The 25,172-nt window shown below is 41.4% G+C and overlaps 2 protein-coding genes across 2 annotated transcripts; one reads left to right on the plus strand and one right to left on the minus strand.

The window, feature by feature from the left end:
- Positions 1-9,662: 9,662 nt before the first annotated feature.
- LOC135709505 (spondin-2-like) lies at positions 9,663-24,374 on the minus strand. Its single transcript, XM_065231893.1, has 4 exons — positions 24,114-24,374; positions 10,410-10,687; positions 10,119-10,340; positions 9,663-10,056 (listed from the first exon to the last, which is right to left on the minus strand). The coding sequence occupies exons 1-4, from the start codon at positions 24,325-24,327 to the stop codon at positions 9,730-9,732; spliced, it is 1,041 nt and encodes a 346-aa protein (XP_065087965.1). The 5' UTR covers positions 24,328-24,374; the 3' UTR covers positions 9,663-9,729.
- LOC135709546 (switch-associated protein 70-like) lies at positions 11,099-18,875 on the plus strand. The gene is made up of 3 exons (XM_065231940.1): positions 11,099-11,140; positions 17,521-17,709; positions 17,766-18,875. Exons 1-3 carry the CDS (start codon positions 11,099-11,101, stop codon positions 18,873-18,875), a joined length of 1,341 nt encoding a protein of 446 aa, XP_065088012.1.
- Positions 24,375-25,172: the final 798 nt, after the last annotated feature.

Consider the following 25,172-nt stretch of genomic DNA (forward strand, 5'->3'; position numbering starts at 1 on the left):
CCTATCAATCCATCTATTCGTGTTTGACCCTTCATACAGCGGTTTGCTAATGAAAATCAGAAGTTTTTAAGCTTGATCATGTTCAACAAAGGGAAGAGCCCACAGCTATCGGACTAGTCTCCGTGCTACAATGAGTGGTAGACCACTATTATCATCATCATCATTTTAGTGCTCCATCAGAAAAACTGTCATTACTTTTCAGAAAAAAATATAAATCGAACGTATTTTCAATAAAAAAATACTTTTTTCAATTTAAACCTTTTTTATTTTTTTGATAAAAAATCATCGCATCTAAAAAGCCCTATTGATTCTCTTCAACTACAACTTAACGTCACCCCAATCCCAAAAGTACATATGTTGAGAGGTATTTGACTGTATTTTCTATTTTTTCTGTAACCGGAAGACACCATCTTGGATTTCAAAATGGCGTCAGACATCGTGTCCCGGTTCCTACACGTCACGCTGATGTCCAACATACTCTATTGTGGGATACAGCTATCCCCCGAAGAACGCGTTACCCACTGAGTTGCACCCACCACTTTTTCTCAGCGGGGTTTCAACCAGGCTGTCTGATTGTTTGCATGTGAGTAGTGCCAATGGAGAACTAGATCGCTTGGTTGAAAACCCACCGAGACAAAGCGGTGGCCTGAACTCATTGGGTAACGCGTTCTTCGGGGGGAATGCTGTATTTAAAAATATTTCCAAAAAACTTTTTTCGCGAGGTAAATCCCAAATGACGAGTTTTTTTAAAAGCACTGATTCGCTTTGCGAACCCCCGATTTGCTTCGTAAATGGAAGCTACAGTGTGTTTAAAACTTAAATAACAAAAATATCCTCTTCAATATTTTTGTTTAATACAGTAGTTGAGTAGCCTTCTTTTTGAAAATATTTTCTAAGGTTCTACGAAGCCCATGCACTTTTTCATTGGTCTAATTGCACCAAAGTATACCTTAAACATCAATCTTGAAGATGAATGAGAATGATTTGGAATTACAAAATTTGATATTATGTAGAGATATTGAAAATCTGATAGCTAATGGTCTCTTCTGTGATAATTTCAAGTTGGAACTGTAAATTTGTATTTGTATATTTTTGTGCAGCGAACAATCCTGACGAATGTGGGTGTCTTAGTGAAATACCTGTATGTAAATGGACCTTAAATTGGCCTTTGACTCGTCTGTTCGGGACCATTTTGCTGGGTTTCTTCCATACTCCACTGTCGTATATCAAATGCTAGTGAGTGACTCAATTGACAGTGACGATGAGCTTCGAATGAGAAAAGAGCTCTTCAAATTATGGTCATGTGAGAATTCGTATTCACAGAATTGATTGAATGGTTGTATTTGTACATCTTCAATCGAATGATTTGAAAATTAATAGCCCTGATGTGTATAGAAAGAGCAAAGGATTAGTAATTTCCATTTAATTCCACTACCTTATTTACTTATCATTGACAGATACGCGTACTTGTGCACGTATGCGTAAGTCTACAATGTGCAGACTTCTTCAGTGTTTTGTACTTATACTTGACAACTCTCTTTCTCTATACAGCAAACAATTTTTATCTGCATTTTGCAATAGTCGAAAAATTAAGATTTTATTATTTGTGCTAATTTTTAAGTATTCAACTTGATATTTTCATGGAAAATATTGGAGAAGGTAAGTTTTTTTTTATACCTGTTTTAAACAGTTGTTTTTTAAAGTTTTTCTCAAAATTACTAGAATTTTTCTACCGTGAATATTTTTCCTTAAATGAAATTATGTTTTCCTGCAGACCAGTGCCAGGCCAAATAGCATAAAAAATAAAAATTTAAGACTCTACCTTTTCTGATTTGCATGAAATTCCATTCGACCATTTTGGATCTGTATTTGTCTCAAATGGCGTCATCAATAATATTTAATCCCCCGAACGTGATAAATAGTCTCATCATCGATTACAACAGAGACGTTCTCATTTACTCGATTCCGCGAAAATACCATAAATTTACATAGTTGAAGATGCTAATTTCAAATAACAGACTAGTGGTAATTTTTATACGATAGATGGAGTAGATGAAAGCATACAGTTGATAGTTCCGTTAGAGTACGGCAGTGTGAAGATTGTATATAGATATTAGAATAGCGAACTAGGACAACTTTTTAAGGAAGGTACAAATCGGTTTTTTCATCTCTCTTTACCAAACTCCCCCTTTGGAGAGGGATGGTGAGGGGTGTGTCCCCCCCCCCGCCACCACTGGCAAAAAGAGATGAAAACCGACCCGTTCAAGTACCAACTGTGTGTTTGAAACAGTTCTACCGATTTTTACCGCACTTCAATTGTTATTTGAAGGAAGGCATCCAGTCGTAGGTTTGGAAATTGCAACTATTGTTTACCCCTACCACGATATGTGCTCCTGTCATCGTCGACTTGACGATCTCGAGGGGACACGGGAGATTTTTAGTTTTACTTCAATTCAATTTCAACTGTTTGTACTTCAATCATTTATTTAGAGAACACAAATCTTCATTCACGTGTAAAACGGCATCATCTAACTCCTTAGCTGAAATGAATAACACAGTATCATCTGCAAAAAAAAAAGATGTCGCAAAATCGTAAAACACGTCGCAAGTCATCAATATACATAATAAATAACAGGGGCCCTAACACACTTCCCTGGGGCACTCCAAGGTTATTCCCCAAGGAACTGTAAACAGAATCATTAAGAACAGTCCGTTGAGTTCTGTCACAAAAATAGCTCTCAAATCATTTATATGCAGTACTCGTTATTCCAAAGCGCTTGATTGATCTTAGCAATAAGCGCCAAGAAATTCTTTCAAAGGCGCGTTTTAGATTAAAAAAAAATACAGCTACAATCGCATCTTTACACTCCAAGTAATGTTTCCACTTCGCTTATACCAAATTCATCACGGTTTCACAAGAATGACTTTCCCGATATCCCGATTGTTCTGGTATCAACAAACTATTACCATTTAAATACTCCAACAGCTGGCCTTTAAGAACAAGTTCGAAAATTTACTCTGATGAGTGCAACATATTGATGGGACGAAACAGCAACTTTTTGAGTAGGAACCACACATATGGCACATGTCCAGTTTGCAATGATTCATTAATAAGGTCCAGCAAGATGTGTCCAATGACATGAAAGCAATCTTGAATAGCTCTAGCATTAACATTATCTACTCCAGCCGATTTCCCTAATGAAAAACAAATAACTCTAAGTTCATCTAATGTAATTGGGTGTAAACCTTCAAATCTACAACTACTATTATTTTATTTATTTTTTTCCTATGTTCGGGACATAACGCCACTGCGACCAGTAATTTGATCTATTATAGTATATCCCGTGTCCTTAGTTTAGTGCATGTCATATTACTCTATCACTGTTGCGCTCGACGAACCCCTTGAAGAAATGTGTGATATTGTTGTGTGTTTGTTTGTCGTTCTTCGGGGTTTTCTCGGACACGCCCGTGCTGTGAATGATCACAGTCACAATAGATCAGTGAAAGCAAGCGACGGCACAAGCGCAATGGAAGAGCAAATCGCTCTGTTGGCTGTTCCAATGCGAGAAAACACCGAAGTTGTAGGTACTGTAATGTATTTTTTTTTAATTTGTTTATTTGTACAGACTTAGCTGAATAAACTTTACAGAGCCGATATATTCTTTACTTCTACAGTTCGGAGACGAGCCAGCCAACGGCTGAAAGTCTCCTTAATAAAGATATAAAAAAAAATTACTTCTACAAACTAGAGTTAAGGGGGTTTAACCGATTACTCGCGGTCGTCTCGAGGTTAGGGAGTTTTACAATTTAAGGATGGGGAAAGGTTGAAAGGATTGCGAATTTCATTTGTTTTGATATGATAAATATTTCTAAAACACTTATTTAAATCTAATGGACTGATGATTTCAACATGAGATGAACATGAATACTACAGTAGGAATGTACACAGCAAAAAAATAATTTTGATGTCACGTCGAAGTGGATGCACTACAATCATGTCGAAAATATGGTGTAAAATTACTTGCTAAAAAGGACAAAATTATCATTAATACAATGCATGAACTGACATTACGCTGCTTTTACTGCATTTGTTTATTTATGTGGTCATAAAAATTACACGAAATTTTCGACTCGATTGTAATGCATCCACTTTGATGTGATATCAAAATTATTTTTTTGCTGTGTATACACACACACACTCTTTCTCTCAAATACATTCATCCTGACAAACATACCAAATTAATTAAGAAAATAAACTATCTACAACCTAATACCCTGGACAGACTATGGCTTATATCACGTAATATAGGCTGTCTTGCAATGAGCACTCATACATTGGATTTCCATTGAAAACTAGATGTATGAGTGTTCATTGCAAGGCAGCCTACATTACATGATATAAGTCATAGTCTGTCCGGGGTATAAGGTTAATGAATTTCAAATATTCATATATGAGTTTCATATATTCCAAATCGCGCCCAGCCAAGATATCTCGAACCGGAATATAGGGTTGTCTACCTCGAGCCCGAAGGGAATCATACAAATGTGATCTGACTCCACGACACTCCGCACAAGACCAAAGGATGTGATCAGCGTCCTGGTAGCCTTGTTCACATTCACAAAGGTTGCTGTCTCCCAACCCCACACGGAGCAAGTGAGCGTTTAGACAATAGTGATTGGACATGAGACGAGACATCACGCGTATGAAGTCTCGACCCAAGTCCAACCCTTTGAACCATGCAAACTTCGACACCTTAGGGATAATTGAATGTAGCCATCGTCCCAAGCTCGCTTCGCTCCATTGATGTTGCCAGCTAACGAGCGACTGCTGACGATAAATAGAGAAAAATTCACTATAGGCGATTTGTCGATCATAAATGTCGCCTTTCATAGCGCCCACCTTCGCAAGTGAATCCGCCTTCTCCTTGCCCAAAATAGGTAGTACAAAGTCATAAAACATGTTTGAGGATTTAGCTCCAGAAGCTTCTCAAAGTTTTCGATCACCAGTGGGTTCATTACTTCGCAACGGGTGAGGAGCCTCAGAGATAACTCTGAAAAACGGACGGATAGTGGCAACATGCCCGCCAGCACTTCGAGACTCATAGTATGAGTCGAGTGCATGCATCCTAACGCGGTACGAAGACAACGATACTGGATCCGTTCCAGCTTGATGATGTGCGTTTTAGCTGCTGACTGGAAACAAACACTACCATATTCTAGAACCGATAAAATCGTTGTCCGGTACCACGTCAGAAGATCTTGTGGATGAGCTCCCCACCACGTTCCGGTAATTGATCGAAGGAAATTGATCCTTAGTTGGCATTTTCGTCTCAGATACTCAATGTGGGATCTCCAGGTGCATTTGGAATCGAACCAGACCCCGAGATATTTGAAAGACATGGAATGAGTGATCGGCTTACCCAAAAGTTGAAGCTTCGGTAGTGCTGGGCTATGCTTCCTAGAAAAAACGACCAACTCAGTTTTCTCCGTGGAGAATTCGATACCTAGCTGAATAGCCCAAGTAGACAAATTGTCCAAGGCAGTGTTGGGAAAATATCAAAAAATCAAATCTCACCAACGCCCAAGATCACGCTTGATTTTCGTAGACAAAAATCAACAAGCAAACAACTGCGGTTGATTTTGCAAGCTGTGATATCGCAGCTCGGAATATCAAGCTGACAAAACTCACCAGCTGCAAATCTCAACAAACTGTGGTGAGATTGAGTTTCGTGATTTTTCCTTTACACCCGAATGTAACCGAAACTTCCATAACGGCTGGCAGCAGTCACTTCGTGTCTGCCATCGGTGACGAGTAAAAAGAGATAGCAAACTATACTTTCTCTTTCTAAGAAAACGATGTGCAACGGAATCAATTTTGTGTCGAGTCAACTCTCCACTTGATTTTTACACGTTGTGAATAGTCTCGCAATATCAAAGGAGCTTGTAAAATCAATATCAAGCGTGATATTTTGTTCTAATATCACGTGTGATATTGCGAGCGCATGAGAGCGGAAAAATATCAATTGATTTCTGATTTTGCCAACACTGGTCCAAGGTATCCTGTAAGGGTCCTTGCAGGTCAACCTCTTTTGGCCCTGTGATAGCCACTACGCCATCATCTGCAAGTTGTCTCAACGTGCAATTGTCACTAAGACAGTCATCAATTCCTCTGACGTAGAAATTGTACAAAAGAGGGCTTAAACATGAGCCTTGCGGGAGACCCATGTAGCTTAATCGAAAAGCTGTAGAGTTTCCATGAGAAAAGCTCATATGTTTTTCTGACAGCAAATTGTACAAAAAATTATTCATTAATGGAGACAATCCACAAGCATGGAGTTTCTTTGAAAGAACTTCAACGGATACTGAATCAAAAGCCCCCTTGATATCCAAGATCACAGAAGTAATATAATGTATTTTGATGTGTATTTTAATTATATAATAATTAACTATGGAACAACGAATAGAAGATTAGGCATCACATAGATGAACACTAACTAACTCATTTTTTCCTTGTTTCAGGATCATCCTCCGTGGACAAAGCCGAGTCTTATCACTATCAACAAGGCATAAAAAGTAACGAGGACTAAGATGTGTTCCTTTGATTACTGAAAATTCCTGTTCCCCTAGTTTGAAGCAGTCAAGACAAGGAATCGGTGGTAGATCTTACATCCCGTAACGTACCACGAAAAGGTGATCTACCCACGTTACGGAGCACAACTACTATTAACTGGCTGTTTTATTTCGTCAGGTTCATCGACCAATCAATGGATCGACGAAACACTATCGACAAAATAATCATTTAATTAAGATGCAATTACTTGTTTTGACTGTTCTAATGTGCCATTGAAAGTGATGGACCGTGGTTTGCAATTACTAGGTTTTAATAAAGATTTCAAAATTTTCCATAACTCTTTGCTGTTGTTTTGATGCTGATCAATCTTAATTTTAACATATTCACAACGAGTTTTCTTTATCGATTATGAATACTTATTACGCGCGATTGTGTACCTACTCCAGTCATTGTCATTATTTGATCTACAAAACTTTTTAAACCATTTATCTCTTTTGCGTTTAAGACGCAACAGATCCAAATTATACCAGCTGTTTGATTTCTTCAAAGAAACAAACTTTTGCTCAACTAGGTTAACTGGTACACGTTTTCAAAGCGTTATTAAGAACAGCTGTAGATTAATCTAAGTTATCAGCCGCGATTGGAAAATCCACGCTCCTCTCAACAAGATTCGAAACAGCCAGTTTCGAATATTTCCTCCAGCACTTCAATTTTACAAAATTATCGTTAACGTTAACATGGTCTAAGACATTAATCACTAAGGTCTCATGATCGGTTATTTTCAAATCAGTATCCATAACTGAACAAATGGAATCAAAATTAGAATAAACGTGGTCAATTAAAGTTCTACTGTGCCTGGAAGTACGCGTATACTCATTTACCGTTTGCTTTAAATTGAAAAAACTCAGCTAAACGCTTCAAATGATTCGAATTATGGTTTTCACGCCATTTACTAGAATCAAGGAACGTCTCGAGCCAGTTCTCTAAAATTTCAACAAAACGCTGTTCACTAGAACTGGGAGAATGATACAAAACACCATAATTACCCATCTTGATGCCACGTACAACTGTAATGCCCAAGAACCAGTTGCCATCAATAACTTCGTTGGTCCGAAGGTTGAATTGAACTGATTCTTTGACATAAATAGCAACACCGCCAGTGTGTCTAGAATGTGATAAACAAGCAGCAACAATATATCCCGGAATACTATACTGATCAAAAGCTTCGTTTTCTACAATATGAGTTTCAGATAAGAAAACTAAAAGAGGACGTTTTTCCTCAACAATCTAACGTAATGCTACGTAGTTTGTTGACAACCCCGCAATATTCAAGTATAAAAAATCGAATTGATTCACATTCCTGGCACTTGGCTGCTATTTATTGAAACGCAAGCTGCTTTTCTTCTGATCAAAAAGTCATTCATAGAGCAAACATTCAGAGCTAAATGTGACATGGTTGACGTCCAAGTTCATTTTACGTTCTTTATTCATTTTCAAACAATTAATACATTTCAATACAGTTGACGTACACTACGACGTTTTGTGTTGTTGGCTGTTCCTAGAGCATATTTCACAATTTTTGCAATCCATGCTCTTGTGCCCAAATTCTCCACATTTGAAGCATCTCAACACATTAATCGCGAGAACTATCGAGCACCGATCAAACCCTACATTTACTTTTTTTGCACATAACAAACATTTATACGTATCGACATCGACTTCAATTACAACACTAAACTTGTTGTAAGTGAAGCGTGGATTTTCAAACATGTTCACTACTTTAACATCATTTATAGCGATGTCTTCATTTTGACTTTTTAAGTAGTCAATGAAAACATCGGAGGAAAACTGATCGCTCATGCCTACTATTTTCATTCTTGGCATCGAAGTGGGAACAACAGCACTATAGTTTTCACCCAGATTGTATTCCATCTCGTCTTGCTCATTCCAACCAAACTTAATTAGCCTTTATGGTTAAACATTAATTTAATAAATACAAAAATACTCAAATCCCATTCGAAACCTAATCCAACAGTCAGCCATATGGCCAAACGACACATGCTAATGTCTCCATTTCCGCTAACTACTCCGTTGTATTCACGCCAATCCATATCCGACGACATTCATCGTCATCAACCGTATCACCGTCAAATCTTACCCCCTTAGAGCATTAAGTTTTTGCAGCTTCACGCATATCGGTGAAAAACGATCTTCCGCAGTCTTCCTACCGCTTTGAAGCGACGCGACGGTGTGGTGGAATGGTGCAACTGCGTTGATTGCGGAGTTTAGAGCCCCATCTGTCCGCGCAAATCGATGTCGTAACCGCTCCGCACACATTCAGCTTCACATCGACACACGTTGACATCCTGAGCGATTTTTTTTTTCTCTCCTTCAACGGCCAGGTCCAAAGTTGAACGCGATAACTTATCGCGTAATGTCGCAAAATAGGAATCACTGCATATCGCGAGCGGTTACGACAAAAAAAAACGAAACAGATCGCACAAATAATCCACATCGGATCGTGTGAAATTATTTTTCCTCGCTTTTCTTTGGTTGTTGGATGGAAGAAGAAAAAAAAGCAGACCCTCAAGCCAAACTCACTATCTACCAACATCTGTCCGGCAGTCTCGGAATCAGAATCCGGGTTGACGTATGGGATGCATGTCGGTCCATAGCCGGTGCAGGGAGAAAAAAAAGACAAACAAGAGTGAAATAATTTATCGTGATCAATTTCCTGATGCAGATTTTTCTCCTTTACCGTACGTAAGGTAGCATGATATGCTTGATATTCATACGTTGATCCGGGCGACCAAAGGCATGTATGGACAGCGATTGGACCAGTTTTGGAATTATCCAGTACACATTTTCGCTCGAGTTTATCCCTCATAACAGCCCAGAGGAAAACAATTTTCAGTAATGATGAAAAAAATGCGTGCCAGGAAATGTGTTGTTGAATTTGTCACGTTAGCACGCACATTGTCACTTAGTGACTCGCTTATATGAGATTGAGCTAGGGATTTCTCTTTATTGGAACATTAGCTAAGCGAACTTTTCTGGTCTGTGATATGAAAATAGTGTAAAACATACAGCATACCGTGCAAATCACTTCAGCTTCAACAATTTAATCAACTCAACACTCTCCTCCTCAGTAGTGACACCTACCACCGAAAGTAGCTATCATTATCAGTGCACTCCCTCGCCGAGCCACACCACTGCGTTTCCATCAGGTGGGGACACTCCTGACCTTGATCCTTCGAGTGCTTCACTATGACCCGAGTGCGGGTCCTCTTACCCAATCCACACAGCTGGCTACAGGCGCTCCACTCGGACCACTTGCTAACCTCGCAATCGTTGATCTGTTTGACGGTTTCGTTTTCTTGCTTCCTGTTGAACAAAGCCAACTTCTTCAGCAACCTCTTGCGTTGTTTGTTCTTCAGTTTCTTCATCTTCTTCTGTACATTGTTGGATCCGTGGTACTCATGAACCTGGTGTGAAAGACATACAAGATTAGTAAAGTAAAATTTGCATGACAATTCAGCAGAATTACCTTTGTGAATGAAACTTGCGCAATGACTGGGAGGTGTTTGATTTCCGGATAGAAGAAGCTACTGGCAAAGTGTTTCGGATACCGGGCTGTGATCTTCTCGATCACACCGGATGGATTCGTTGGCCATTTTGGTGAAGTGAAGGTCAATCCATTGCTGGTTCCAGCATCCAGAGGGTGCAAATCGACGGTCACGTCGTCAAGCCAATTCCCATCCGAGCAGAGCTGAAATTGTATATATTACCAGAACATTCTTCTATAAAAGTAACTTGTCCCGCTGTACGATCTACTCACATTGTACGAGTCCAGTCCGACGAACCAATCCGGTGAGGGGACGATCTTGGTGATGAAGGAAATTTTGTGATGGCGGCCATCAACGAAGAATGTTCCCTGGGTAGAGCCAGCACCTTTGGTAATTTTCGGCAAATGGAACTCATCGTAGATAATGGCATTTTGACGGGCCAACTCCTCCTGCAAGGTGTGCGCATGGGCAGATTCGGCGAAAGCTTGAACCGCCGGCGACGCATATTCGTTCATTCGGAACAAATGGAACGAGTCGTTGTGGGATTGGCCTGAGAGCAGGGAAAATAAATTCAAACAAAAGAAAACAATTAACTCCAACGGGTTCCAACGGTATGCAAATCAGTACCAACAAACGTAATAACCTAAAGCCACCCTGACCTGCCCCAAGAAAGCTTTTAAAGGCTGACTAAAAGTAAATGGGTACGCCCCTCGCGCGCCGCTAGCACGCCTCTACACGGTAACCTCAAAATACCCAATAATGACTACAAAGTAAGTATTTTCGAGGAAGATTGGGACTACCCATTAAATGAGTATGTTTACTATGTTTACACATAAATCGGGCGTGACGATTTTTCAGAGTGTGGAAAATTCGGAGTGGTCCGGTACCAAGCTGGTTAAATTGCTGAAGATGCCGAAAACAACAGTTTGTCGAGTGCTTAAAACCTACAAGGTAACCCTTAATGTGGAAAGGAATCAGCGGATCCACGCAGCAAGGCGTTGAGGTGCGTTAAGCCAACCCCGGTCTTTTGATCCGAGATGTGGCCAGAAGGTACAACGCCAACTTTCAAACGGCGCGGAACATCCTTGCCAGGGAAGGATACAAGTCGTACAAATCCAGTAAACATCCTAAACGGCACATTAAATAGAATTCCGTAGCCAAAAAGCGTGCAAGGTTCTTGTACGACCGTTTTTTGACGAAACACAAGGGCTGCACTTTGATCGATGACGAAACATACCTCAAACTCGATTTTAAGCAGCTTCCCGGTCAAAAGTTTTATATCGCGACTTGACGTGGGGATGTGCCGGGAAGATTCAAGTTCGTGTTTGCCGACAAGTTCGCGAAGAAAGGCAAGCGATTTGCAGTTGTGGCCTGAAAACGGAACCATTTGTCACATCCTCGACGATGACATCCCAAGTTTACATCGAAGAATGCCTGAAAAAGCGTGTATTGCCGTTCATCCGCAAGCACAGGGGCAAAGTCATCTTTTGGTCCGATTTGGTCAGCTGCCACTACTCCAAGGTGGTTCTGGAGTGGTATTCTGCCAACAAGATCGATTTTGTCCCCAAGCTAATGAATCCTCCGAATTACCCGGAATTTCGAACAATCGAAAAATACTGGGCAATTTCAAAGCAGCGGCTTCGACGAAGCGGCGGGGCAGTCATGGACATCCAGCAAAATGGAAGAAATGCGCTGATTCCGTGCCCGTTTTCACTGTGCGGGCTCCGTCAAGAGTAAGGTTCGAGATTTCATTCGAACTGGAGAAATGTAACCATCTAATGCTGTAACTTTGAAGTTTTAATAAAAAATACTGTAAAGCAACCATTAATGGACTGTTAAAACTTATTGAATCACGAATCACAGGTCTTTTTGTGCGTACCAATTTACTTGTAGTCAGCCTTTACAATTCCGAGTTGGTGCGTGCGCATTACTGGATGGTTGGTCACGTGCTCCACCGCACAGCTTAACTTCCATAAATCCATCCGTTGTGGTGAATGGTCTCGGCTCTTGGAGGCAGGTAATGTAATACCCACGCCTAATGGACTTGGCCAATGCAATCCACCGTTAATTCATTTCGACTTACCGCAGCTGCCAAGGGGTAACAAAATAAGTGCGTCCAATTCCAAACTTTGAGTGTGAGCGTATGGTGCCAAACGGTGCACAACATTGAATTAACGAATGGCAATAAGTAACAGTGAGCTGGCTCGCGGAATAGTCGTAATAGAGTAGAGTGAGAGGTGAAGTTTGATTATTTAGAGTGAGGAGGCGCACGTGCCATTCCTCTGTTGACACGAGGGATCAAGTTGAATGGAAGATCGTTTTGTGGGTGGTACAGTGGAGTCATTTGAATATAGATGTCAAGGCGATAACGAATCCTGTTATATCACAAGATGATGGATCTTTACAATCGGATAGTTACATCCTTTGATTTCGACTCAACTGATTCGTATTATAATTCGTGGGTGCAACTCGCGGCCAAACTAGTAACTGGACCCGTTGAGTTTGAACTGAATGCAATTGAATTTTCTACAGAATCTGTTTCTGAATTTCAGTACGAGAAAAAGTGTAACCATGATCATACAAGTTTACCACAAGTCCCTTACCCGAGTAGGCACCAGAAGTTTCATGAGGTAGAACAAAGCAGTCCTCATCATCGTTTGTTTAGTTAACCCCAATGTCTGAATAATATTGATAAAAAATATAAAAGAGCTAAATGCATGATTATATTAAAATAACCTCTTACCATTTTTTAATTTACGATCTGCTTCTGGTAAATATGATCATTCACCATTACCGTTCACTACAAATTCCAAGATAACACTTTGAAATTGTTGAAGCGGTTCTGTAAAAATAGTCCTTCGGTTTTGTCTTTAAGTAACTTCCGGAAATTGAACAAAGTGAGCCATGCCAAAAATCTTTCTGCATGTTGTTCAAAAATCTTGACAGTTGATCTAAATGCAATCCCAGTTTGATATATTTCAGTTGAAGTTGACTATCATGCTCAATAGTTTGACTTGATACATTCTAAGTTGTTTCATCCACTCCTACGCACCCGGTAGAACTTTCAAGTGTTTTAAAGCGTTTGTAGGCGAGGAACTGAAATCGATCATATTTTCGTCCATAAATGTTAAATGCCTCTTTCAAACAGTCTATTGAATTTGTGAAATTGTCCAGAGCCGTTTTCAGAAGTTTGGCAAAGTTCGACTTTGTGACTCTATCAGAATCACTAGCTAGGTGAAATTGCCTAAGAACCTTGCACCAAATGTTCTTGAATGGGCCAAAAAATAGTCGGTCTAGTGGTTGGAGAATTCTCGTGGAATTAGATAAGGAGAAATCAGTATTATCTGATTTTGTGGGCAAAACTCAGCTAGCTAAATACTGATATGGCTTTTGTGGCCATCCACAAAAAAACGACTACAGGGAACTCAGTTTTAATCTCAACCAGCGATTTGAAAAGATCATTTGCGACATACTCGTAAAAGGTTTTACCTGTTTGTCATACCATCAGCGTTATTTCCGTGAAACTCTCTTTATCGGAGTTAGTATTTACGATACAGGAATTCTCAGCATCACGGTCGTAAAGAGCTTTGGACGGTTTTGGAACTAGCTGGAATCCTGATTCATCAACATTCAAGATTCGTTTTGGATTATCAAAAATTGAACGGTTAAGGGCAAAATGCCCTTAATTTCCAAAACCACACACGAATCAAATCCTCAGTTACCTTGGCTCCTGATCTTGAGATGATCGTAGTAGATTTATTTTCAATCAAAGGGTGTCTTTGCAAGAAACGGCACGCCCAATTTTTACCTGAAATAATCATGATAAATTTATATTGATTAAGATTCATGAAAACTAATAATCAGTTCCAAATTGCAGTAGCTCACTTGAAAATGAAGTTGGTAAATTGCGAGTTTGTCTGATTTCATCAGCGTAGTCTTTGAATCAGTTTCGCTTATGGGGAAACCAGCTTTGGACATGTTAAGTGTCCACCGTTCGAAGCGAGCTTCTTCATCTGGCCACAATAGTTTTGAGGGTCCAGGCTTGACGTTCTTCGGAGGAGTCTTTAAGTGACGTTGAACCGTAGTAAATGGGGATAGGAGAAATTTTCCCTCAACCTGATACTGGTGTTAGTATGGTGTACCAATTACACCAAACCGATGATCAAATGCATTTTTTACTAAAGTTGATACGTCCCTTTAGAAAATTAATCTTGAAATAGTGTAGCTTGAACTTTAGGTAGATCTGCATTGATTTTCAAGAGATAAATCTTACAATCACACTTTTTCTCAGAAATCCTAATAGTTCTAATAAGGGATGGGCCATCGAGTTTTCAAACGGGACTTCAGCTGCCATAGGATTAAATCCAAACTATGAGCAGTTATGGAGCAGATTCGTAATCAGGAGGGGCCCTAAAATTTAACCTAATCTAATCATTGTAACAAGCTTTGATGTATTGATAAATATAAATATGTATGTCTCCATGGAGAACATGCATAGGCCAATTCCATCCCAAAGCGTTATTGGGGTTGACAGCACCCTCTCAGATTTCAATGAAACACCTGGATTTTTTTTATATAGTTTGTTTATTTCTCCAGGCTCATGCGCGGCAGCTCTACGGAGCCGAATTTCTGATTTTGTTTGACAATTACTTAAAACTAAAGTTAGTAGAGCGGGGGCGATTACTCGCGGTTTGCTCGAGGTTAAGGCGTACAAACTGTAGTAGATTACAATCAATCTGGTTTAGTTTGGGACTCTTCAAGAAACGGTCAACCAACAGTAGATGTTTTGCAATCCAACATCTCTGTCGCTTGTGCTGCATTACTCGACGGATTTAGTCTGCATGGCCTAACACAAATCAAAACAATCGACAACCGAAATGGTCGCCTCTTGGATCTAGCTCTGGTGAATGATACGACACTTGAAAGATGCTCGATATCAGCGGCTATGGAACCTTTCACCCTCCGTTAACAGTCGAAGTCAAGGTTTCTAGAGGTTTCGATTTTGAGGACTTTCCCGAAGATCCAGGTTATGATTTTTGCAGGGCAGATTTCGAAGGAATGGTGGATGTACTTTCCCATACAGACTGGGCACAGTTGGATACTTCTGGAGATGTGGACGATGCTGTTGATCGCTTCACTCGGATTATGCATAACATCATTGCTCATCATGTTCCTTTGCGTAGGCCTAGCCCGAAACGAGCTTGGGGAAATCCACATCTGCGACAGATATCGGACATACAATTGCTTCTTGTACAAACGCTACATTCTACGTATGCAAGACAATCTTAGGAGAAACCCAAAGAATTTTTGGAAATTTGTCAACTCCAAGCAAAAGGATAATGGATTACCTGTTGAAATGTTTTTTTGGCAATCATTTCACCAGTACCTCATCTGATAAGTGCGAGCAATTCGCTAATCACTTCAAGGGTGCCTTCAATGGTTCTACGTCATCACCAGCTCAAGTCGAAAATGCTTGCAGAGACACGCCCCGCAACGTCTGTTAATTGGGAAATTGCCAAAATTCTTTCCAACAGGTTAAATCTGCCATCGATAAATTGAAATACTCCACATCACCTAGCCATGATGGTATTCCGTCATGTATCTTGAAGAGATGTTGTGATGCTATGATTAACCCTCTGACTCAACTGTGCAACATTTCCTTGTGTGAGCGTAAATTTCCCTCGAGCTGGATAACTTCCATTATGTTTCCACTTCACAAAAAGGGCGATAAGCGTAACATTGAGAACTATCGTGGAATAACTTCAGTCGAAGTTTTTTTTTAGATCATAATCAACGACGTGCTGTTCACCTCCTGCAGGAATTATATTCCTACAGATCAACACGGATTCTATCCCAAGAGATCGGCATCTACGAACCTCGTCCAGTTCACTTCGTTTTGCTTGCGTAAAATGGATCTTGGCACACAAGTTGATGCAGTGTACACCGACCTAAAATCTGCTTTTGACCGAGTTGATTATGAGATTTTGCTTGAACGACTTGAAAGTCTCGGTGTTTCTTCAAACTTGACCTGCTGGTTTAGATCATATCTTACGGACCGGAGACTCATTGTGAAGATTAGACGTGAATGTTCTGCACCGTTCACCAACATATCAGGTGTGCCACAGGGGAGCAACCTGGGTCCCCTGCTATTCTCAATTTTCATCAATGAGTTATGTAAAGTACTGCCCCTGGCTGCCGCTTATTCTATACTGATGACGTCAAAATTTACATGGTAGTGAAATGTCTTCAGGGCTGTGTCGCATTACAACAATTAATAGACCGTTTCGCTGAGTGGTGCTCCAGAAATAAGCGTTCACAAATGCAACGTTATCTCGTTCCACAGAAAACAGAAGCCAATCATACATGACTACAACATCGCCCAGCAGCCTCTTGAGCGTGTTTATCAAGTACGGGATTTAGGAGTTATCTGAGTCTTGTGGGCTCCCTCTGTTCTGAGTCTAGAAGACTTACTTTCTCCTGAGTCTAGTAGACTCACTCTGTTCTGAGTCTTGTAGACTCATTCTGTTCAGAGTCTTGTAGACTCACTTTGTTCTGAGTCTAGTAGACTAACTCTGTTCTGAGTCTTGTGTACTCACTCTGTACAGAGTCTTGTAGACTCACTCTGTTCAGAGTCTTGTAGATTCACTCTGTTCAGAGTCGTGTAGACTCACTCTGTTCAGAGTCTTGTAAACTCACTATGTTCTGAGTCTAGAAGACTTACTCTGTCCTGAGTCTAGTAGACTCACTATGTTCTGAGTCTTGTAGACTCATGCTGTTCAGAGACTTGTAGACTCACTCTGTTCTGAGTCTTGTAGGCTCACTCTGTTTTGAATCTTGTAGGCTCACTCTGTTATGAATCTTGTAGACTCACTCTGTTCAGAGTCTTGTAGGCTCATTCTGCTTAGAGTCTTGTGGACTTACTCTGTCCTGAGTCTAGTAGACTCACTCTGTTCAGAGTTTTGTAGACTCACTCTGTTCAGAGTCTTGTAGACTCACTCTGTTCTGAGTCTTGTAGACTCTGTTCAGAGTCTTGTAGATTATGTTTTATGTCGTATCGAGTATTTAAGATTATGTTCTATAGACCCTGTTTTGATACGTATAAATTGTGAACAGAGTCTTGAAGAACAAAACATTGTTAAAACCCATAAGCATTATATTGCGATAGAAACGCGATTAATTTTGATAGACTCCGCTTCCTTTAAATGTCATACAGAATTCCTGCATAGCATTGTAGATTATCAGGGCCAATTTCTTCACCCACGCTTAAGCCTTAATCCAGATTTAACTATAAGAGTAAACCTTGTTTAAAATGTAAGCGAAAGTGAAGCAATTGACCCTTAGCCTTTTCAGTTGTTCACTTCACTCAACCGATCCGTTTTCCAGGTCCTCACGGCCAACATCGCTACCCTGCTGGATCTGTACGGCGTAGAGCGGGGACTCGATCACTACCGGTCAACACCGACGCTGAACTTTGACCACTATCTGTACTACCTCGGTCAGGAGGTATTCTCCTCTGTGTCCAACGAGCTACCTCTGTCGGCCGTCCGGAACTACGAAGGCAAAATCGATGAGGTTAGTATTTCCTGATCTGCCAACCCAAACGCGTCACTAACGCCGCATTGTTCTAGGTCTGCTGGTTGGTGTGTCACAAGGACTTCCTGCTGAAGGATGCCTACTTCATGGAGGAAGCCATCTATCAGTTGTTCAGAATATTCTGCATGATGGCCGACTTGTACAACGACAACGCCGATGACAATCAGTTCACGGTCAAGATCCACCCGTCGGAAGCGCTGATCGTGGTCAAGCAACTGCTGAATTCGCTGGGGCTGGACTACAACAACGAGGAAAAGTATGACTATTTGAAGAAATGGGATGATGGGCTGGATTTTGGAGAATTCTTGGCCATTCTGAGATTTAAGGACTTTGTTAAGTTGAACGACTACGCGGCATCGATCTGCGAGGCGATCAGAGATATCTACCAGACGCTGATCATGGATGTGATCAAGAAGGGTTATCTGTTCAGGAGGGGCTACGTGCTGCCGACATTTCGGGAGTACTTTTTCGTGCTTCAGCCTTGCGAGTTGACGTACTACAAACATCACACGGACCGGGAGGTATGCGGGACGATAGCGCTGGATTCGAAATTTACCGTGAAGCCCTTCATACCGTCATCGGGCAAGACTGAACGCGTTCCAAAATTCACCTTGGTCTCAGGTGATCGCACGTATGAATTGGGAGCGCAAGATCACAAGACACGGCTCCAGTGGATATCGGTCCTACAGTTGGCCATAACGTACTCCACGGGTCGAGAGGGCTTCCAACGGGATACAGTCAACATCCTTGATTCTGCGCTAACCTTCCGTTTACATTACAACGATATTATCTCCAGAGCTAACCGACAGCTTGGATTCATCTTCAAAATAGCCAACGTATTCCGTGACCCTCTCTGCCTTCGTTCGTTATATTGTGCTCTGATACGATCGATACTGGAATCAAATGCTGTAGTTTGGTGCCCGTATCAATTAACGTGGATTGCTAGGATCGAAGCGATCCAAAGGAAATTTGTAAGGTACGCCCTTCGTGATCTTCCATGGCGAGATCCGCTCAATCTGCCACAGTGCGAGGACCGCTGTAGACTGCTGGGTATTGTAACTCTAGACGATCCACTGCGCAAGCGATATTGGTGGCTAAAATCCTTTAAGGAGACACGGATTCACCTGATATCCTGGCCCAGTTGAATATTTACGCTCCAGAACGAATCCTTCGCCAATGTGGTTTTTTTGAGGCTCAGCATGATCCCATCCGTTTCATGTCGGCTAGCTTCAACCAGATGTATTTACTGTTCGACTTCAACGCTTCTGCCGCTACATTTAAGCGCCGACTCTCGGATAGACGGTAGAATAATAAATGCACTCAACATTTCATAATCCAATGATCGTTCAATTTGGGAAATTGGTGAGTAACTGTCCAATTTCATTTGACTGATAGAGTTATGCTACTTGTTTTTTTTTTGGTCTTGGTTTGTATCATCTTCTCGACGAGCACTTCACCGAGCATCCGACAACTCCATGAACAAGGATGATTACTTTTTATGCTACTTATTGTACTTTTATGCTCATTTTGTTCTGTTGTATGTATTATTTGTACGCGAGATGAAAAGATATGGGCTTTTGCGCCTGCATGAGATCGGCTAATTTTTGTAGCCGAGTCATTCAGGCTTTTCCCCATCAAACTTCATAAAGACTGTTAGTCAGATGAAGAATAATAATAATAAACAATAACAATAATAAACAAATGGTAAACAAGATGATGGAGGACTAAGGAGTAGGAACACGAGGTTTGCAGATGCAATGTGGTGGTTGATAGACCTGTGCGCCGGCGCGGCACACATCGCCGCCGACGATTTTCATACACCGCCACTGCCGATGAAATTGAGCCGGCGCGCCGCCGCAGTAAAATCTTTCACGCCACCGCATAAATTTATGTCACGTCGATGAAAAATCTGTAGCACCTTTTAGGTAAAATGTATCATAAACGCGTTGAAATTAGAACATGTGTGTTGTCATTTAGTTTTTTGACGTTTGTTCGCACTTTCTCGATCTAGCACACAGCAATGAATCACTCGGATCAGATTTACATAAAGCTGAGTAAGTGATACGTTGATATTTGAGCTTTTTTTTTGAATCCGTTAAAAAGTTATATGACTACAATGCTTGAACATTCAAATATGTATCAGAGTAATACAAGCATATCATTTATAACTATCAATATGTTAATAACGTGTAATTCCTAGGGCCCATTAAAATATTACGTAAAGCAACAGATTGCTACATAACGTTCTTTTCTTATACTTAATACTTTGACATACGATTCCACCAACAAGCACTTGACAAACTTTTCTAAACAAATTCCGCATGCACGGCTCATACTTGAGATCAGGTTACTTAAATTCGCGAAAACGTAGGTCACTCATAGAATGAGTAAAATTTCCGACGGTTTTCCGAGGAAAACTTGACGAATAAAGGGCGTCCACGATGAAATTGCCACACTATGAAATTGCTCTAACTTTTTCACCGTTGGGTAGAATTTAATGAAAATTTGGGTGGATTTAGTTCATAGTGCATTATTTACATCCTGCAAGCTTTAAAGTCCTGTGATCAAAACTCGCGGAAATGGAGTCGAAAGAACAGCTCGTGCGTGATAAAATCTTGCGCATTCATCACGAGAACAAGGATCTCTCGCATCGTTCCATCGCTAAAACGTTGGGAATCGCGAATTCCACGGTGTCGCGAGTGATTAAGCGGTTCGAGGAACGGTTGACCACCGATCGGAAGCCCAGAAGTGAAGGAAAAAGTATTCCGTACAACACCAAAAATCACAACCGCGTAGTTGGGGCCTTCAACCGAAATCCGAACGCCTCCGTTAGGGATGTGGCTAAGAAGCTGCACCTAAGCCGAAGTTTTGTCCAGAAGGCCAAAACTAAGGCTGGGCTTCGAACGTTCAAGGTACAAAAGGCCCCTAATCGCGACGAGAAGCAGAACAAGTCCGCCAAAACCCGTGTCAGGAAGTTGTACCTCAACATGCTGACGAAATTTGAATGCTGCATCATGGACGACGAAACATATGTGAAGGCCGACTTCAAACAGATCCCCGGCAACCTGTTTTTCACGGCCAAGGATAAGTTCAGCGTTCCGGAGCATGTCCGCACTCAGAAGATGTCCAAATTTGCGAAGAAATTCCTGGTTTGGCAAGCCATCTGCACGTGCGGGAAGCGGAGTGCACCTTTCGTGACCCAGGACACGATGAACGGACAGGTGTACATAAAAGAGTGCCTCCAGAAGCGGCTGCTTCCTCTCCTGAAGGCCCACAACGTCCCAACAATCTTCTGGCCGGATTTGGCCTCATGCCACTACTCCAAGGACGTGATGAAGTGGTATGCGGACAATAAGGTCAATTTCGTGCCGAAAATGTTCAACCCTCCCAACACTCCGGAGCTCCGCTCCATCGAGAAGTACTGGGCGATTATGAAGCAGCACCTTCTTAAACGACCTAAGGTAGTGAAGACAGTCGAGGAACTGAAGAAAGTATGGGTTTACATGCAAAAAACGGTTGATTCACAGGTTGTGCAGAATCTTATGGCCGGGGTTAAGGCCAAGGTGCGGGCATTTGCGTATGGACTGTAAATAAAATACGAGTAAAATGGTAAAATGAAGTTTAATAGTTATTTCTCAATCCCTGAAAATTTGATGGCAATCGGATGAAAACTCGAATTTTGCGAATCAATTTTGTGTGTGGCAATTTCATCGTGGACACCCTTTATGAGAAAAACTGATTGAAGTTTTAGTCGGTCTACTAGTACACTTCTAACCTCGATTCTCTCCAGCAAAAAAAGCAAACGAAGTCGAGTATGAGAGGAAATGAGCGCTTCTTGTTCGCTTTTAGCTTATCAATATTCCGAAGCTTGAAGAAAGCAGTGAAGAAAGCTCAGGTCTGATAATCTCTACTCGCTAGATGCTCATCTCAATAGAATAAACCTCGTGGACAGCAACATCTGTCGGTGTGGAAACGGTTACGATGACATCGATCACGCAGTTTGGCAATGTACGGATAATTACGCTGCCAGAGAGCGACCTTTGAATACCCTTGAGGCCCAAGGAAGACAACCCTATGTTCCTATCAGATACGTGTTGGGAGCTCGCGATATCTGCTATGTGCAGTCGGTTAACGTGTTTCTTCAAATGTCTAGTATAAGAATTTAATTCCTTTGTCTTTTGTCTCTCTTTAATAATTTTTGTTTGTCTTGTCCCCCCGTCTCGATGAGTCTCATCGTCGCCCACTGGTCATCATAGCCGGTCGAACTCCAGACGAAACTAGAACCGCACTACCATTCATACTGGCGACAACGCTCTGATGTGACAACGAAACCTTACCCCCAAGTTCCTCCCCTGATCCTATCCTTCGACAATGTACCTCTCTAACCTCGAGTAAGCCGCGAGTATTCAACCCAACTACTACTAGACATTGAATTAAGTGAATTTTATAACAAACAAAGTACAATGAACTATCGGCTCCGTAAAGCTAACGCGATTGAGCCTTCCAAATAAACGAACTAGATAAAAAAGGTCTGATAATCTCAACGTTCGTGGTTCGAGTCCCCCAGTTGGCAACCTTTTTTTTTGACATGATTAATTTCACTCACTAATACACTCCACATTCTTCTTTCTCCATTTCCATGCATTGGACCGCAGCTCGGTATATCGCATCCTCAGTTCATGCGGTCTCCACTAACATCATCCGATGATGAATCTCACATAATTGTAAGCGAATCTTACATCTCCGGTTGGGTTTATAAATAAAGCTCATGTAGTCGAGATCCCGACTCGCCAAGACATCTCTAACAGGTACCGCGGGCTCTTTTCCTCGGACCCTGAGGGATTCAGATAACTCAGATCTAACAACACGATGTAAGGCACATGACCAAACAACGCGCTCGATATCGAATTGCTGCCTGAGAGCCCAATTCGATACAAATGCGAGTCTAACGAACAGTGATTGGACATCAGCCTGGACATAACTTGTATAAAGTCACGGCTCATGTTCAACCCTTTGAACCATGGTTTGTTCGACACCTGTGGGAGAATAGATTGTAATCGTGTTCCCAAATCGCCATCATTCCACTTTTGTTGCCAGTTGATGAGGACTTGCTGACGAGCAATTGAGAAAAAAAAATCGTTGAAGGCGATTTGACGCTCATAAGTATCGCCTTTCATAGCGCCCACCTTATCCAGCGAGTCCGCTTTCTCAATACCCGGAATTGAGTAAAGAGATGGCACCCAAACTAAGGTGATAGTATAGGAGCAATTAGATAGTATTTCAAACAGGAAATACTGAAAATGAAATCTCGGCTACTTTTTCGAAGGGACCCTTCGACGCTCAGCTTTTGTAAACAATGTATGTGATCATCGGTTTGGCGTAACTGATGACTCGCCCAAGCATTCTAACATCACTCTCAGGTAGGGAAAAATGTTCCCTATCTGATGATAGTGTAAGCATGCGTGGGTGAGCTACCAGTTACGCCAAATCGACGGTCAAATGCATTGTTTTCAAAAGCTGATACGTCCCTTCGAAAAAGTAATCGAGAAATAACGGTCAGAGGGAAGTGCAATTTGCTCTACTGCTTAAAATATGGCTGCTAGTTCCGCAACGTATACGGAGCAGGGTTGCTGCAAATTATAGGAGCTGCTATGAAGTTCACTAAATACACCAATCCCAGTGGAAGCATTTATAGTTGACCCATCTGTGAAAAAGCGATTATAGTTACTAATATGGTGGTTCTTAATTGCATAAAATGAAGCAATCTGATATTTCATGGATTTCTTGCAACATGGTCAAATCAAAGTTTACAGAGGAACTGTAAACGTCTTGGAAGTAGACACGATTGGGATTGAATGAAGAAGGATCAACCTCCAGTGTCATGTACTCCTAGTACAGACTCATAAATCTTGTTTGAGGATTTCTGTCAAGATATGTTTCCATCAACGAAAAATATTTTTTTTTAATCGCGCTCCTCCGATTTGCATGAAACTTAGCGTAATTGTTTGTGCACATGATGCAATGATTCACACTTTTGCTAAAATTCGGCCATTTTTCACAGATAAAAATAAAACAGCACTTGACAACACAATATTTGATGAAATAATTAATTTGGGTCATTTTGAAAATATGATTTTTTATCACACTCAAGTTTCGTAAACAAGCCTGACTTAACACTGTTTCATATCAACACTTCTACCTTTTTCAGAGAAAGGAATTTTTTCATCGGATCCGATTTTTCAAAAACAAAATATGATGGATGTACAATGTTCACAACAAGCTACAGCATTTCATCAGCCCAACAATTGTAAAATTTCCCTTGAAGCAGATAATTAAACAAATTCGAACGTCACGATTTCCCCATTAGACACCATGGACCTTACCGTAGGTGACGCTCCACTGCGGCGGCGGTCGGAACTCCGGGTATTGTTTCGGAAACAGCTTCTTGCTCCAGTTGGTCACCAGCCGGATCCGGTAGAAGACGAGCGCTTCCGAGTCCGAGCAGCTTTCACTTTGGAAATCCGCCCCATCGGCCACGCAATCCATTAGCAGGAAGGGTAGCAGCAGTAGCAGCAGAACTAGTTTCGTTTCCATCATTTCAGTGTAATCTATTTTTCCGATTTTTTTTTTCTTCTTCTTTCAGTCTTCGCGAGCACATGCACTTTTCACACCGTCGCGGCGGAATGGAACCGTTGGAATTTCTTTAACCCGAGTGCGTTGCTCGTCGACGTTGGACGTCGTCACTGGGTCCGAAAGGGTGTGTCCTCGGAACAATTTCCAACCCGTCAATCAAATCGTCTAGACGAATCAATCACCGGCTGAGTGTGTCTAGTCGCGGAGAAAGGCACCGTTATTGAAAAACCGAAAGCACCGAAAAAGGGAAAATTTAATATCGTACTTGGGAAAAACCCTACGGTTCGAATCACACACGAGTTTCTGCTGCGTCTTCACATTTAGCCGAGCGGATTTAAAGTTCTACCACACCGGACGAAATCTCACCGATGACTGAGTCATCTGCCTCCGACCGAATGGAATGATTTTCAAAGTGGTGCGAAGAAACAGAAATATATTCCGCGAATGCGACTATCAATATCGCGGCAAGTCCGTCCACGCGTGTTCGCGGGGATCGTTGAATAAATGTGAATATACGAGCCGGTCACGAACAATGCGGTGGACATCCAAGGCAAAGAGCTACCATGTGCATGATACAGAAAACCATCTGTTGTTGCGCTTAGATTAGCTGCTAGTAAGCGAACGGGAGGCGGGCTGTCTAGAGTTGGTCCTACCAAATTTGCAAAATCAAGTGCAGAAGATTGAGACAAGGGGTACGTCAATTGTGATTGCATGATTTCTCTCAACACTGCTACGCAATTTGTGGAGCTTCACCAGCCTTAGATATATGAAATCGAAGTACCTAACCACCATCCACTAGCCCCTAGGTC

This window comes from Ochlerotatus camptorhynchus, unplaced genomic scaffold (genome assembly GCF_037179485.1).
Source record: "Ochlerotatus camptorhynchus isolate MF236.1 unplaced genomic scaffold, CSIRO-AGI_Acam_v1.1 ptg000361l, whole genome shotgun sequence".
In the NCBI taxonomy this organism is placed as follows: Eukaryota; Metazoa; Arthropoda; class Insecta; order Diptera; family Culicidae; genus Ochlerotatus; species Ochlerotatus camptorhynchus.